General features: G+C 41.1%; 1 protein-coding gene across 2 annotated transcripts in view; it reads left to right on the forward strand.

Annotated features, from left to right (window-relative positions):
- Positions 1-16,825, forward strand: part of MAP3K21 (mitogen-activated protein kinase kinase kinase 21) — a gene marked incomplete at its 5' end in the record, with an annotated part of 34,027 nt that overhangs the window by 6,604 nt on the left and 10,598 nt on the right. For both annotated transcript variants that reach the window (XM_083732216.1, XM_083732217.1), the window contains 5 exons: positions 8,015-8,195; positions 9,216-9,364; positions 10,748-10,923; positions 14,051-14,291; positions 15,366-15,488. In XM_083732216.1, the coding sequence (XP_083588342.1) occupies positions 8,015-8,195; positions 9,216-9,364; positions 10,748-10,923; positions 14,051-14,291; positions 15,366-15,488 (870 nt within the window). The remainder of the gene's footprint in view (positions 1-8,014; positions 8,196-9,215; positions 9,365-10,747; positions 10,924-14,050; positions 14,292-15,365; positions 15,489-16,825) is intronic.

Consider the following 16,825-nt stretch of genomic DNA (forward strand, 5'->3'; position numbering starts at 1 on the left):
TATTTATTTAACAGAATTTGTATACTAAGCTGTATACAATTTGTATACAATTTTATTGTAAATAAAATCTAAGTAGTTTAGGGAGAAGGATTGGGGAATAATACCCTTCTACAGAGTTTCTCCAGTATAATCTTTTGTGATTCTCTGTGTCCAAAAACCCATCCCTTGTGACAATTATTGACACATCAGAAGAAGTAAACAAAGGAAAATAACTCACATTCTACTGGGAAATTAAACTTGGAAAACTAAAGCTAAATAAAATCTGTTGTATGGTCACCTGACCCCCCCCCCCAATTTTTTGGGGTCAGAGTTCTAAATTGAAGCTATTGGGGGTATTAACATTATGATCAGATAGGTAGGTTGCTTATAAGAAATAGAAGTAAGAAAACCTTTGTGTATGGTATACATACCTGTATAAATACAAACCTTTAGGCAATTCTGTGTTGGTAGTCTTGCAGTATTCTCACATATTTTTCTCCTCAGAACATGTTCCTGTTTGTTTACCAGCTCCTTAGAGTATGACCCCCGGAACTGGACACAGAGTTGGTGCCCCTTTGTAGTAGCATTATGGAGATTTTGAACTTGTAAATCAGCATGCAGTCTTATTTTGACTGAGTCTGGTGGGATTTAAAAGTCCCAACAACCTCTGGAGGACTACAGATTCTCCATTTGTGCTCTGCATGGAAACTTCCATGTCTAAAATCTTCCCTGTCGTATACTTCTGCCTAAACAACATTAGCATCCCTATGTAGCATTTTGCTTTCTGTGCATCGTTGCTGTCATGTGGAGAATATGTGAGTCTGACTGCATGGAGTGAAGGGCTTTTAGATGGTACCACCTTCACATGGATTGTTGCCAGGGAGACTGGCTCTTTTCAGTGCTTATTTGTGGGCAAGTAACATCTTAACCAGGCCCTCAGACTTTTGCCTTTCAGGGCAAAAGGTGATTTTTCAAGAGGCGTAGCCATATTCATCGTTTGCAGCAAAAACTACTGCGAGCCTTGTGGAACCTTGAAAGAGTAACAAATCTATTATGACATAAGCTTTTGTGGACTAGATCTTGTCTACAGAAGCTTATGCCATAACAAATTTGTTAGTCTTTAAAGTGTCACAAGACTCTTTGTTACTTTGTTTATGCACATAAAACAAATACGCATATGCAAATGCAGAATGGTGTTGCAGTGATAATATGGGGCCACAGAGGCAGTGGCTGGGAGGGTAGAAAAGATTCAACTTGACAAAACATATCTTGCTGTTGAGTGTGAGTCTTGGAGCAAGGCCCTATGAATTACCGTATTTTTCGCTCTATAAGACGCACCAAACAACAAGACGCACCTAGTTTTTGGAGGAGGAAAACAAGAAAAAAAATATTCTGAATCTCAGAAGCCAGAACAGCAAGAGTGATCGCTGCGCAGTGAAAGCAGCAATCCCTCTTGCTCTTCTGGCATCTGTGATAGCTGCGCAGCCTGCATTCGCTCCATAAGACGCACACACATTTCCCCTTACTTTTTAGGAGGGAAAAAGTGAGTCTTATAGGGCAAAAAATATGGTATTTCTAGCATGTAGAATTTTTTGTTTGCAGGAGGTGCATAGAGCTGATGTTACAGTTCTGTTTCACGTTATTAGTATCTTAATAAGTTCGTCAGCTTTTGAATGACTGTATTACTGTAAAATTAAAATAATCTTACTGTTTGAAACACACATGGAAAGAACTGTTGCTCTCATCTTCAAGAGTAAGAAAATACACCTTTTAAACAAAATGTAATACCTTTTTTTGGCCCTTTTGTGACGTTATCTATAACACATGAATTAAGGAAATGAGCATGTTTACAGAATTCTGTTTTCTCCACTAATGGCGGGCATTTTTGTGCCAATGAGCTAATTATTTTAATATGGCTCAACCAATAACTTCTTTGTTTATCATCTGTTCACTTATTTTTTCTGTAGAAAATTAAAGTTCTTCTGTTACTAATCTTGAATTCAGTGTTGCTTGTAAGGTAACAAAGTTCTAATATAAGATGCCAGACCTCTGCTGGTTATACCTGGTTTGGCGAATAAAAGTGTGGGGACTATATTTGGAGCTATATCAAAGGCCCTGTGCATTAAAAAAAAAATTAATATTAAAAACTTGTAACCCAGGGGCAGCCAATGTGGTGCTTTCCAGATGTGCTTGAACTCCAACTTCCATCAGTCTCCCTGACCATGGTTAATGGTCAGATAATGAGAATTGCATTCCAACAATATCTGGAGGCACCACTTTGCTTACTCCTGCAATAACCTATCCAACTACTTGCTGATGAGTGGCAGGGTTATGCTATATCTGAATTTTAATTCATACTGTACCATCTCACATATTTCTGCCAAAGATGCCCATTTGACAGGATGGTTTGGAAGGTGGCTGAATAGAGAAAAGCCTTGAAACCTTTAATAGCTTGAAGAAGCCAGGCAGAAAGAGTGGGCTGAAGGACATGGGAGACTTAAGTAAATGCAGATGAGCTTGGCAGAGGAGGCCAAAATATGCATGTATCAGCCAGGAGGGACGGGGAGGACACAAGATTTTCAGTTCATTGCAGGAATTTGATGGATGTGCAAGTACAAAAAGGACTGCATCTTTGGTAGTGTGAAATTATTCTGCAAGTTGAGAAAGTTTCTCCCACCATTGTAAGGCTCATTTTTTTCACAGGGGCACGACTTCACTTGCTGATCTTTGAAATAAAATATGTACTTCATTTTAGCAGGGAGCTTTTCCTCCCCCTGTTTCATAAATGACTCAGATGTCCATTGAGAAACTAGCTTAGAATTCTAAAATGAAAACCCCAAATCAGTTACTCACTTCAAAGTTTATTGCCAAGGGGCTCTTTCTACACCTAATGCTACAGCTTCAGACCCAGACATGCCAGTGTTGGCAGAACAACTCTGCTTTGTTCTTTTCAGTGCTAATGAAATGTTTACTTTTGCAGGTGTGCTTTTAACTCAAGCCTGATAAGCCAGCCAGCTTTCTCCCTGCTTCCTCCAAAGCGCTGCTGCTGCAGCAGCAGCAGCAGCAGCAGCAGTAGCAGCAGCAATGTCTTGTGTCCTATAGGTTTTTACTCAAGAAATGAAACAGTTTTGAAACCTGTATTTAGTGTAAAGTTCTTGTCAGAATGTTAATGCTCCAAGCTGCATAATGCTGTTCTTTAGTCATATTTTCAACAATTATTATCTACAAAGGCAAGAATAGCAATGACGTGTTTCATCTAAAGTGATTGAAAACACAGAATTTGGGGGTTGGATTCAGAGCAAATTAAAACTCCATTGGGTTTTGTGAAACTTAATGGGACTTGAGCTTTCCATGTAGATTTCAGTGAGTTCTAAGCATCACTAACTTGGTCTGGATCCACGCCTTTCCTATAGAGCACAAAGTTTAATCATGGGCAGTTCTTCTAGATAAGATACAAAAGGTCATGAACATTGAGCAAGTGGCTTCTTAAAATGATAGGAACCCTCCCATCAGATGTCAAGGAAATAAAGAACTACACAACTTTTAGAAGACATCTGAAGGCAGTCCTGTGTTAAGAAGTTTTAAATGTTTAACATTTTACTGTGTTTTTTTATGTGCTGTAAGCTGCCCAGAGTGGCTGGGGAAACCCAGCCAGATGGGTGGGCTAGAAAAAAATAAGATGATGATGATTAATTAAGCAATAGCTTGTCTTGTTGGTCATGAAAGCTGCCATAATAAAATCTACAAAAAGAGACATAGGCTGGAATACATCTTTGTGATATGGTGAATGTCTACACTCACCAATGCCTCTCTCCCCCTTCCCCATCCCAGTACATTCCACCACCAGTTTTCCAATTGTATGTTATGGGCAAGGGGGAGAATTGGATGGGGAAGGGAGATGGAGGGAGAATTGCATAAAAAAAAAAACCCTCAAGCAATAATAAATGGATATTGAGATGGGGTTCTCTTTAATTTGTGAGTGTTGGTACTTAGCAGACTGAAATGAACACAAGCAAGGCAGAGAGAGACAGAGAGAATGTGTGACCCATGAAATCCTGTGATCATCCACCAAATTCAACAGCTGTACCCCCATTGCTGACTATGATTTGTTGGTTTAAAGCTGCATCGAGATCCAGTAGGCTTGATAGATACAGGTACGGCCATGTTAATATCCCACAAGCAGCTCTCAGACTTGATGGTGGGTTGTCCTGCAAAGCGTAGTGCAGTCTGACACTTCTATGGATTTGTGTGGCCCATTGTAACTTGTCTGCCAAGCTGAAGGGAACATGGGAGGGCAGAGATTTGTGATTTGATAAAGCAATGCCCTAAATTTACCAATGGTATCATCTTGTTCCTTGCTCCCCGCACAATAATCGGACCACCTTGAGCCAAATTAGTGCAGATAATCAAGGCATATGTCGCTACAGGCAGCACAGGCTTCCTCAACCTTGTCCCTCCAGATGTTTTGAGACTACAATTCCCAGCATCCCTGACCACTGGTCCTGCTAGCTAGGGATCATGGGAGTTGTAGGCCAAAAACATCTGGAGGGCTCAGGCTGGGGAAGCCTGGGATAGTATGTAACCTTGCATTTTGTACTTGCATACTGCATTTACAGCATAAGCTTTCTTTTGCCAGTCAGTAATTGTGCTATTGCATAATTACCATGAAATACTTTGCTGACTTGCCAATAATGGGTGGCTCTCTAGGAGAAATCTGAACGTGGTCATATTGTCACACTTTCAACCCAACATTACAGCCAGATTTCAAAGGGCTTTTGGGTTCATTATGTCGTCCCTGCGACTCATCACAAAACTTTCTGTACTCCCAACTTCAGGTGATCACACTTTTACTATGTGCTTGGCTGTGTTGTTGTTATGCATTGTAGAGTTTTTCTTACAGCCAGATTTCATGTTCTTTCATCCCAAGTGTTTTGAGGCATGTATGCTCTGCTGCTCTTTCCTTAAGGGTAAGCCCTTGCAATAATCAAGAGGTAGAATTTATAGAACATGTGATTTCTATGCTGGAGTTTTGCAGCATATGATTGATTAGCCCTTTGTTGACCAAACTACCTGGCAGACCAGTTCAGTTTTATGTTAAATATCCAATGGAAGTTACAAACCCAAAGGTATCACTTGCAGTGACTAAATTTCTATCAGTGAGAAGAATTCACCACCTGAGACTGGACAGGCCGTCTTAACAAGGACTCACTCGATATCATAGTAGTTTTATATGCCTATAAAGTGACACAGAAGAACAATCTGTTTTGCTCTGAGATTCTTGTGGGCTGTATACTTTTTATTTTTGTTTATTGACTGTAGCATATTGATGGATTGATGTGCTTGCTGAGTGGTGTCTTGTTTCTTCCTCAAATTCATGTAGTTTTATAGCCTCTGCTGTGGTTTCTTCCCTAAGGGAAGTGATGTTTGCACTCACAGGACCCATGGAGTGGTAGCATGCTCCACCAAGGAATGGGAGAGATTAAAATGGAAAAGAGCGACTTACATGTAGCTGCCTCTACTACAAACATCCTTGGTTTGTTACAGATAATCTTATTATTGTGTGTATATTGAATTGGTCTTGTTTTAAAATGTTATGGCTATTAGAATCATAGAATCATAGAGTTGGAAGAGACCACAAGGGCCATCGAGTCCAACCCCCTGCCAAGCAGGAAACACCATCAGAGCACTCCTGACATATGGTTGTCAAGCCTCTGCTTAAAGACCTCTAAAGAAGGAGACTCCACCACACTCCTTGGCAGCAAATTCCACTGTAGAACAGCTCTTACTGTCAGGAAGTTCTTCCTAATGTTTAGGTGGAATCTTCTCTCTTGTAGTTTGGATCCATTGCTCCGTGTCCGCTTCTCTGGAGCAGCAGAAAACAACCTTTCTCCCTCCTCTATGTGACATCCTTTTATATATTTGAACATGGCTATCATATCACCCCTTAACCTCCTCTTCTCCAGGCTATTAATCCAAAGGAGTAGGTTTTTAAATGGCTCTGTGCACCCAAATTTTAAATAGGAATTGGTAAATACCGGTAAGTGGCACGCTTACACAAAATCCACTTTAGTAATTGGGCTTGATGCTATAGAGGTGTGTTCTAAAATATGTTAATGTTATGGACATAGTGCTAGTCCTGAAAGCACACTTTCCTCCTGAGTTCTCTTAGCGTCAAAGTAAATGTTTGCAAAGTGTAGCCTTTAGGATTGGGCTCAGTCTGAAGTCGGAATGGCAAATATTGACATTGCGATTTTAGTGATCAAGTTCTACAAATTGTTTTCGTTTTGGTGGAGCATTTTGCATGCAGAGTCCCTCACCTGAATCATATAGCATGTGTGTTAAAGTAACTTCCAGATTCTGCATCTGCTATTTGTGACCTTCAGTCAGGTATGGTTGAGTGCACAGAATAAGCCCAAGGTTGCAAAGGTCACTTGTTTTGATATGAAGCTAATGAGGGGCAAATATCTGTAGAAGTCCAAAAGGGATGGCCTAGCGCAGGTTGCTAAGCAACAGACCACAAGAATTTGTTCAGTCACGAGGCACTGGCGCCTGTTTAGTTTGTTTATGTCAAGTGCTCTGCCACCCAATTTGACAAACGGGAGGGAGGGGGGAAATTATACAAAGTATATGTAGTGACTGCAATTCTTCATCCTGCTTATGGGAAATAGTTCTTGACTGCTGCCCCCTCTTTCCCATTAAAATGAAACCTGGCCATATGCCAGTTATTACCTTTCCAAGTCAGTTTGTGTTTGGTTTCGGTCAGATTGACTGACATGGAATTTGTGGAATTTTGCTTTGCCTGTGAAGAATGCAAAACAATAGGCCTTTCATTAAAGTACAAAGGGCAGCAAGTTCATATCACTACGTTCACCACATTTTCCTGCTTCTAATTATTTCTGTCATGGGCGCTGAGTTTCAATATAATTTTATTCAGAACTTCACTTGTGCCTCAAGGCACGCTGTTATGGATCAGTGACAGAGTCTTCTTCTTTTAAATAAATGCACACATGAATAGTAAAATATTAAACATTCTCCACAGTTGCAAGGGTTAGAGGTCACCTCGCCTTTTGCTTGAACGCATTCCACAGCCCTAGATAGTTTTAACTGGTTACCTGTTAATGGTGCTTTGCAATTTATATGGCCAGGAAAAGAACTTAATCGCAATTCATTATCTGTACACTGGACTTTGAACCATGTCTGTCTCAAGTGCTTAAACATAGTTCCTGCTGTTGGCAACGATAGTGTGAACTGGATATGAGAAATTTCAGCGTCGTAGTTCTAGTTTAGCTGCCTCTGTGATTCACTAGTTTTGTATGCATGAGGATTCTGACATAAATCTTCTCCTGCTGCAATTCATCAATCGCTAGGTTAAACTCTGAGGAGAATTAGCTCCAAAATTGGAAATTGAATCTGCACTATTTAGTGTATTTCGACACCACACTAAACTGCAGTTTAGTAGGATATAGTGAGCTTCTGACTCATGTAACCCTCTGTCTCCTTCCCAATCCTAGGATGAGTTTGCCAGCTTTTGCTTCTGGCTTCCATTAACCTCAGCTTGTCATATTATCTGAACTGACAAACTGTAGTTACTGTTAATTAGCCATTGAAACTAGTTACTCAGGAGAAGAGGAGAAGCACACAAGTCTAAGGTTCCGGGCAGCTTATTCACCTTATGCTAAACTATGGTTTAGTGTGACATCTGAACTCTCTTAATTGTAGGTGTTTACTCCTTCAACATTCCACACCTTATGTTAGTAAATCATCGTTCAAAGCATATGCATCTACTCAAACCATCAGGGTTTTGGGGGGGTGGGACAGGCACAGCTTTAATCCTTGATGAATTCCACTCTGAACCTCTTACTATGAGCTAAATCCATGTTGTCCTAGTTTTATTTGTTAAATAAAAATTTTAACATTAATTTCTAAAAAGGGAAACACTTGGCTCCATATTGGCTGCAGACAGATTATGCTTTTATTTCCAGATGGGTCAAGTTAATATTAATGGTGATCTATACATTTCTCCCCCCTTTTTCAGTTCTGTTGCTTGAGAAGATAGAGAACGATGATATTCATAACAAAACACTGAAGATTACAGACTTTGGCTTGGCTAGAGAGTGGCATAGAACAACTAAAATGAGTGCTGCGGGAACCTATGCATGGATGGCACCTGAAGTTATCAAATCATCCATGTTTTCTAAAGGAAGTGATATCTGGAGGTAATTATGTTTTCAATATTCTCTTTATTTTTTAAAATAACTTTTGTACAGCTGGATGAAATTTGAAGCAACCTAAAGTTGTGTAGTTGTTCCTGGTGTGGTGCCTGGGTACATGCTGCAAGTGAGGAGCACCACCGAGGTGTACACAACTTACAAGGTCCTGGCTCCTAAACCTCACCCAGTCAGTCACTCTGGCACTCTGATGATTCTAGGCTTCCCTTAATGGTTCTCACTATACTTCTCGATATATTGGTTCTCACTATATTGCGTTCTAGAGAGCAGGGGGAATATCTCTCTATACACCTATGTGCATTTTTTAACATCTGAAAGATGAGGTGAGATATACAAGGAGAGGAATTCAACTTTGCACTAAGGCAATTGTTCTGTTTGGTAAAGCATTTTTGCTTGCCAGGCAGAACCACCACCACTCCACTCATCCCTTCATGAGTAAAACAGTTTCATAGAATTGTAGAGTTGGAAGGGACTCTGAGGATCACCTACTCCAGCCCCCTGCAATGCAAGAATATGCAGCTTGGATCGAACCTGCAACCTTGATGTTATCAGCTCCCCACTCTTAACCAACTGAGCTATCCAAGTTTCATTTACAGTATAATTAAAACAAGGCAGGTGAAAACCCACAACCACCAGAGCAACAATAAAACAGCAGCAGCAACGAGATCAGGCATCCATCTTAAACATTTCAAGGAATTGTTCAGTTCATTCTTCCTTTTTTGTGGACCGCCAGGTGAAGGCTTTATGGAAACAAATATGATGAAACCACTTTCAGATATGCAGAATACTTATTTATGTAGCTGGATTTTCATTTGCCTATGGCTGTAAGGCATTTCATTTAGCTGCAACTATGTGTTGGAAGGATGTAGAGCATGGCGATGGCATGTCCTTTGTTGCGGTGTGTTTGGATGCTTTCCTTCTTTCTAGACGGGTTGATGACCTTTTTAGTTTTTGTTTTGCCCTTCATTAAGCCGTGTATTAAACTGTCAAATAAACATTTATTTATAGTTATGGCGTATTGCTGTGGGAACTCCTTACGGGAGAAGTTCCATACCGAGGCATTGATGGTCTTGCTGTGGCTTACGGTGTTGCTGTCAATAAGCTTACTTTGCCCATTCCATCCACATGTCCCGAACCATTTGCTAAACTAATGAAAGGTACTTGTGCTGCTTATTAAAAAGGGGGGTAAAGTTGCTATGAGATAACTCGCATGTTGTCTATAATATGTGTACTTTTTTTTTAGTTTTAGCATTTCATTTAGAAATGTCATCACTTACATTAAGGCATAGAAAACACCAGATTCCCATTTCATTTTAGTCCAGTACTAAAAACGTTTTTTTAACGCGTTCAGCAGTGGAACGTAATTTCATTTTAAAAGCTGCATTCATCTTTGAAAGTGCTTTCTTGCTCATTTATTCATTAAGTTATATTCTGCTCTTCCTCCAAAGAAGCTCAGAATAGCAGCGTAGCCTCACCACAGCCTGTGACATAGCTCAGGTTGAGACAGCGTGGCTTAGAATCATAGAACATAGAGTTAGAAGGAGCTGTGAGGATCATCTAGTAGTCCAACCGCCTGCGATGCAGGAATATGCAGCTGTCCCGTACGGAGATCAAACCTGCAGCCTTGGTGTTCTCAGCACTGAGCTCCGACCAACTGAGCTACTTGCTTAAAGTCTGCAAGTCAATACAGTTAATGCTCAAAGTTAATGAAAAGTTACATCGGAAGCAGTTTATTTTGTTGGTGTAGCATGATTTTATCGATGCAGGATGTTTACGGATCTACAAATTGAATAATTCATATGGGGGAAGTGAAGGAATCCTTATTGTTAAAAGCTCTTGTGTGCTATCCTTCCATATTCATATTTTGACCCTGGATTAATCTATAGGACATGGGTCTGTGCCTTCAAGTCATTGTTGCAAAAAGAAGATTGTGTGAGACTCAGGCGAAAATGCACATGGTGAATATATTTGTGGTCTCACTTTTTGAAAGTGAAAGGACCGTAAGTTATTTAACAGGTCATGCCTAAAATAATCTGTGCATGCATCCAAGTCACATTCTACCTTTTATACATAGCTCTGGACAGTCTGAGGAAATTGCCTCATTTAATGCAATCTCAAGCAAACCCTACTCTACCAAGAAAGTGCTCTATTAATTGTTTTGAGTTTTGTTTAGAAACATTATATAAACATTATAGAAATGCTTAAAAAGAAATTAATTCTTAAAAGCTGCCAAGTTACAGGGAACCAGGCAGAGGGCCTTCTTGGTAGTGGCACCTGCCCTGTGGAATGCCCTCCCACCAGATGTCAAAGAGAAAAACAACTGCCATACTTTTAGAAGACATCTGAAGGGAGTCCTGCTTAGGGAAGCTTTTAATGTTTAATAGACTATTGTATTTTAATATTCTGTTGGAAGCCACCCAGAGTGGCTGGGGAAACCCAGCCAGATGGGTGGGCTATAAATAAATTATTATTATTGTTGTTGTTGTTGTTGTCAGATTTTGTTCCCTGTACTTCTAACTGATGCAATTGATGAATTTTAGTGTGCTGGGCTCAGGATCCCCATATCCGACCGCCATTTACCTTGATTCTTGAGCAGCTTACTGCCATTGAGGGGGCTGTTTTGACTGAGATGCCTCAGGAATCTTTCCATTCCATGCAAGATGACTGGAAACTGGAAATTCAACAGATATTTGATGAACTGAGGACCAAGGAAAAAGTGAGTGAACATTAAAGAACAGACACTGAGATTGTGGTATTGTGTGTCCAGTAGGATAATGATTGGATCTTTTCCCCTTCTTAATTCTTGGTACTCTTTAACTCTTTTAAATTGCTCTTTTATCCTTATGCAGTGATGTATAGTCAGAACACATTGGGCTTAATGGCAGGTGGGAATTGCCAAAGTCACCCCACTTTTTATTTTTATTTTTTTGCCATGTGCATAAAGCTGAACACACACAAGTTGCTGGCTTACTATATACAAATGTATATGTAATTGTTTAAAACTTGGATGACTAATCATGTATAAAAAAACAAAGCCTTCATTGGGTGAACAACTAATTGTTGTATAATTTGAAATCTGTATAATTTGAAATCTTGCCTTTTCCTATATGTATACACACACACACTGGACTAACTATTCTTTTGTTACAAATATATGGGAAACTTCCTAAGCTACCATCCAAGTTGACTTTCATAGTCTACATTAAAAGCTTTCATGCAGGAAAAGTAGGGACGCCCTTGGGGCACTGGCATGCCTACTAGATCTTAGTTATCTGGCATTGTATTGAATAATAATAACAATATAATAACAACAATTTTATTAGTAATACCCCACCCAGAGTGACAAGGTTTCCCCAGCCACTCTGGGCAGCTTACAGCATATATAAAAAATTGTAAATCATCAACCATTAAAAACCTCTCTATACAAGGCTGCCTTCAGATGTCTTCTAAAAGTCAATTTATTTCCTTGATATCTGAAGGGAGGGTGTTCCACAGGGTGGGCCCCACTACCAAGAAGGCCCTCTGCCTGGTTCCCTGTAACCTCACTTCTTGCATTGAGGGAACTGCCAGAAGGCCCTTGGATCTGGACCTCAGTGTCTGGGCTGAATGATGGAGGTAGAGACGCTCTTTTAGGTATCCTGGGCCGAGGCCCATTTTTCTTTTCCTCTTCTGCAGTCTACTTGCTAAAATAATAATTTAGAGTGTTAGGGAAAAATCTAGGTGTGAGGCTGATCAGTCACCCAGCTCGTCGGGCAGAGCCCGCACGTCCCTGCGAAATAAAGGAAGGAGTCCAGCCAACCGGAGCAAATAGCTGTAGACCAAAGTTTATTGCGCAGTAGATTCAAAGAGCAAATTTTGAACCCCGAGGATGGGGTGACAAAGACTTTTAAAACTTTCCCACCATATCCCAGAATACAGTTTGTACAGCATCAGTACAGTATAGTACAGTTCGTACTATACCAACTGCACTGGCTCCCGGTGGAGTACAGGATCAGGTTTAAGGTGCTGGTTTTAACCTTTAAAGCCCTATACGCCCTAGGACCCTCGTACCTACCTGACCGCCTCTCCTGGTATGTCCCACAGAAGAACTTACGGTCTGCAAATAAAAACATCCTGAAGGTCCCAGGCCACAGAGAGGTTAGGCTGGCCTCAACTAGAGCCAGGGCTTTCTCGGCGGCAGCTCCAATCTGGTGGAAGGCTCTGTCACAAGAGACTAGGGCCCTGCGGGACTTGACATCTTTCCGCAGGGCCTGTAAGACAGAGCTGTTCCACCAGGCCTTTGGTCAGGGCGCAGCCTGACCCCCTCCTCTGGCAATCTGCACAGAATTTTGCTTAATGGTTGCCATCAATTTGATTTTAATTAATTTTTATAATGAAAGGTTTTTAGAATGTTGGATTATTTTGATTGTTGTTAGCCGCCCTGAGCCCAGCTTCGGCTGGGGAGGGAGGGTATAAATAATTATTATTATTATTATTATTATTATTATTATTATTATTATCATCATCATCATTGCTACATCACTGACATGTCACAAAAGGGGAGGGGTTAACCTTGGCAAACATGCCCAGACAAGTCCTTGGTACAAGATTAGCATAAGCAGACATGGCAGGGCAAGACTCAGGTATAAGATTAGCATAGACAAATATGTCTTAAGTACCCACCACCCAAAAGTACAATAGAAGTTCCTTTGCATGTCTGGAGCATAGCTGTCAAGTGTCCCTTATTTGAAGGGAAGTCCCTTATTCCAGCGCCATGTCCCGCTGCTGTCCCTTATTGATGGATGTCCCTTAAATGATGTCCCTTAAATTTCAAAGGAAGCAGCTCCTCTTCCTCCCTCCCTGCCGGCCAGGGAGGCTCCAACTGTGTTGCTTGGCTGTGTTGCTCACCCAATAAGAAGTCTAAGAACGACTGGGGGGTGGAGCTTGCATGCCTTGTGTGTGGCTAGTTAATGCAAGCTGAGGAGGTTTTTGAATGCTGGACGCCATTTTGTTGCACATGCTGCTGCAAACTTTGCAGTGCAAAGCCAGGCCGGGGAGCCATCTTAAATTGAGGCTGCATAGGCCTTGTGGTGCATGTGATTCAGATTCTATTCAGTTGAACCTCTGGTTACAAAGTTGGTTGGACAGTGTTCTCGAAGCTACTAGCATGAGTTTGACCAGACTGCAGGTGGACAGGAAGACTGGAGTGTCTGGAACAGGTGAGGCTGCAGGTCCCTTATTTTGGCTGCTGGTCCCTTGTTTTCAAGGCTGCTGGTCTCTTATTTTCAAATCTGTAAGTTGACAGCTATGGTCTGGAGCCTGAGGCGAGTCAGGTAATGAGATTTGGCTTCCCTTGGCTAATAATGAGCCCAGCAATTGTCACTCTGGGAACTTCCTGGAGTCCTTTTTCAAGGGGAAAATAGCTTTGGAATGAAGGAAACTGGCAAAGGAGTTGATTTTATATTATTTTTAAAGCTAGGTAACTTCCCTGAGCTGTCAAGTTGAAAGGATACATTCAGGCATAATATTTGTAATATTTAACTTTAAAGATTCCCCCCCCCCCCAATTTCCGTAACAAGAGTCACATTTCAGAACATATTGTGGAGGTTAACAAAAAACAAACCAGATTGATGAGGGAAACAATGTCCCAAATTCCCATTTGTCCTTAATTCAACAAAGCCGGGCTAGAGTCTGGTTGACTACATCTTTTAAAAATAGCCTTGGTGTGGAAAGAGGAATATTTCACCCTATCTCCCTCTTGTTTGAAAGTTGTCAGGTATGCTATCGAGAAATACTTATGGAATTTTTTTTATCACATGGCAGAAGACTTGTGTCCTAACTAGTATTTCTATAACTATTGTTAGGAGCTGAGGTCACGAGAAGAAGAATTAACAAGAGCTGCTCTCCATCAGAAGTCACAAGAAGAGTTGTTGAAGCGGCGTGAGCAGCAGTTAGCAGAACGGGAGATCGATGTACTGGAGCGAGAACTCAATATTTTGATATTCCAGTTAAACCAAGACAAGCCCAATGTGAAGAAGAGAAAGGGAAAGTTCAAAAAAAGCAGATTAAAGCTTAAAGATGGTCACAGAATCAGTCTGCCTTCAGGTTTGATTTTCCTTATCTATGCAGATTTATTTAGGATGGCTACTGCAGTTGCATGGGACGCGGGTGGTGCTGTGGGTTAAAGCCTCAGCGCCTAGGGCTTGCCGATAGAAAGGTCGGTGGTTCGAATCCCCGCGGCAGGGTGCGCTCCCGTTGCTCGGTCCCAGTGCCTGCCAACCTAGCAGTTCGAAAGCACCCCCAGGTGCAAGTAGATAAATAGGGACCGCTTACTGGCGGGAAGCTAAACGGCATTTCCGTGTGCTGCGCTGGCTCACCAGATGCAGCTTTGTCACGCTGGCCACGTAACCCGGAAGTGTCTGCGAACAGCGCTGGCTCCCGGCCTATAGAGTGAGATGGGCGCACAACCCCAGAGTCTGGCAAGACTGGCCCGTACGGGCAGGGGTACCTTTACCTTTACCTTACTGCAGTTGCAAATTTCAAATACTGGGCTGAAAGTTTCAGAGGTTGCTATTGAAAGGTTAGATACAATACTGATAATAATAATATGCATTTCAATGTGACAAATGAGCAACATTTTGAAGATATTGAGGCATTAGCACAGACTTCCCTTGTGTTTGATTTAGAATTTTATTCTACCAGCCAATCAAACTTCCTGAATTGGGAAACCAAATATACTGGGGAATGGTGCTTTGAAGTAGAATTCTGGTAGGGAATTCCCCTGTTGATAACATATTATATCTTTGTTCACGCCAAAGTATTTATTACGCCGTTCTTCCTGTACCTGTTTACCAGGGAGTAAGAACCACTGGATTCAAAGGGTCTTACTAGGATTGTGTTGCATGTTACCTTCAGAGTTGTCTCTATGGCACTTAGTGACAATTAAATATGAGCCAACATGAAAAGCAGTTCACCACTGCTGTGTTGAAGCTAGGTTGTGATTATGCTGTAAAAACACTGCACCAAGAGGTAGGCAAAATTGCAGGTGCAATGAATAATTTTTTTTGTTTTTTTAAAAAAATAATGCCTGTGACTATTGTTATATGTAAAGTAGCATGTTAGTTTGAATTTGGGTTTTTATTTTATTATACAAATACATTCTTCTCCTCTTTATAATAGATTTTCAACACAAGATAACAGTGCAAGCCTCCCCGAACCTGGATAAGCGAAGAAGTTTAAACAGTAACAGCTCTAGTCCACCAAGTAGCCCCCTAATAATTCCCCGTCTTCGAGCTATACAATGTAAGTCTAAATCAGGTATTGCCCCCCTCCCTCCGATCTTGATTTTCTTAATCTGGAATGACTGAACTCTCCTGATCTTGCAGTACATTTTAATACAGCCTAAGTCTGAAATCCTATACCCACTTAGCCAGCAGTAAGGCCTTGTGAATTCAGTGGGACTTATTTCCAATCAAACATGTATAGGAGTATACTGTAAAGTGTTGTTAGCCAGTACGAGGTGAAAGTGAAGATGTGATAGTTTAAAACAATGGACAGAAAATTCTCAAATTAAAAAAAGATTTTGTTATTAATTTCAAAGTTATTTCACACTGTGGTTAGCATTAACAATGGTAATGAGATAGTGACTTAAACTTTAACTATGTTGGAGGCTTAATTTGGGCATTCCACCAAACCATGGTTTCTGGTAACTATAGTTTACAGCCTCAAACCATGATTTGAGCTTCTGATCCAAACTGGTTTAGAGCTGCTTTTTTTGCTTCCCTTTCCCACCTGTTCAGCATTCATATCTCAAGGTGCTGTGGCATTTGGAGGTAGTATGATGCCCACAAATTATGGCTGGTCAGTTCAGAAGACTGCAGCACCTTGGATTGCAAACTAGCCATCAACTTCTGCTTCTGGTTTCCTAGCATCTTACAAACCATGGTTTGTCAATTTGGACTGTGCAGTTAAACACAAATAGCCTCTGGTTTTTGCTTGGTGTATGATTTGTGCCCAAGACTGGACTTGTAGAATTTCAAATAATGTTATTCTCTCTCATATATATATATATATATATATGCAGGTTTTGGTGTCCTCGGGTGTCTTCCCGTGTAAAAGTTGGGGTGTCTAGGCGACGTTTCGACGAGGTCTCACTCGTCATCTTCAGGCTGGTGCTTTCGGCTTCTTGTTACTGGAACAGAGCGGGATCTCAATGTTTGAGTTCCTATAAATACTGTAGAGGGGGTGTGGTGTCTAGCCTCCAATGTTCTGGGCAGAGAGGAAGTTCCCAGGCTAGTGTGCCTTTTCTTCTTTTGTTCCTTAATTACTTGAGAGATACCTTGAGTGATTTCTTGAGTGATATCCTGAGTACCACTTAGGTGGGTCATTAGGTGTGGATTAGTTGCTAAAGTCTTTGTGTCTTGACCTCTTGAACTTTGTGAAGAGTTTTCCTGAGAAGATGGCTGTATTGCACTTAGTTGTGCTTTGGCTTGGCTTCGTGTATAGGGGCGAGCTGTGGTTTTGTGGCTTGTGTCAGCCAGATCTGTGTAGGGATTGCAGGGGGGTGCAGCATCCGGAGGTGCCACCATGGATTGGCTACTGGATGGTGTCAGTAATTCATCTGTGGAGAGGGTCTGGGT

The sequence above is a fragment of the Podarcis gaigeae genome (genome assembly GCF_964106915.1).
Source record: "Podarcis gaigeae genome assembly, chromosome: 3".
Taxonomy (NCBI): Eukaryota; Metazoa; Chordata; class Lepidosauria; order Squamata; family Lacertidae; genus Podarcis; species Podarcis gaigeae.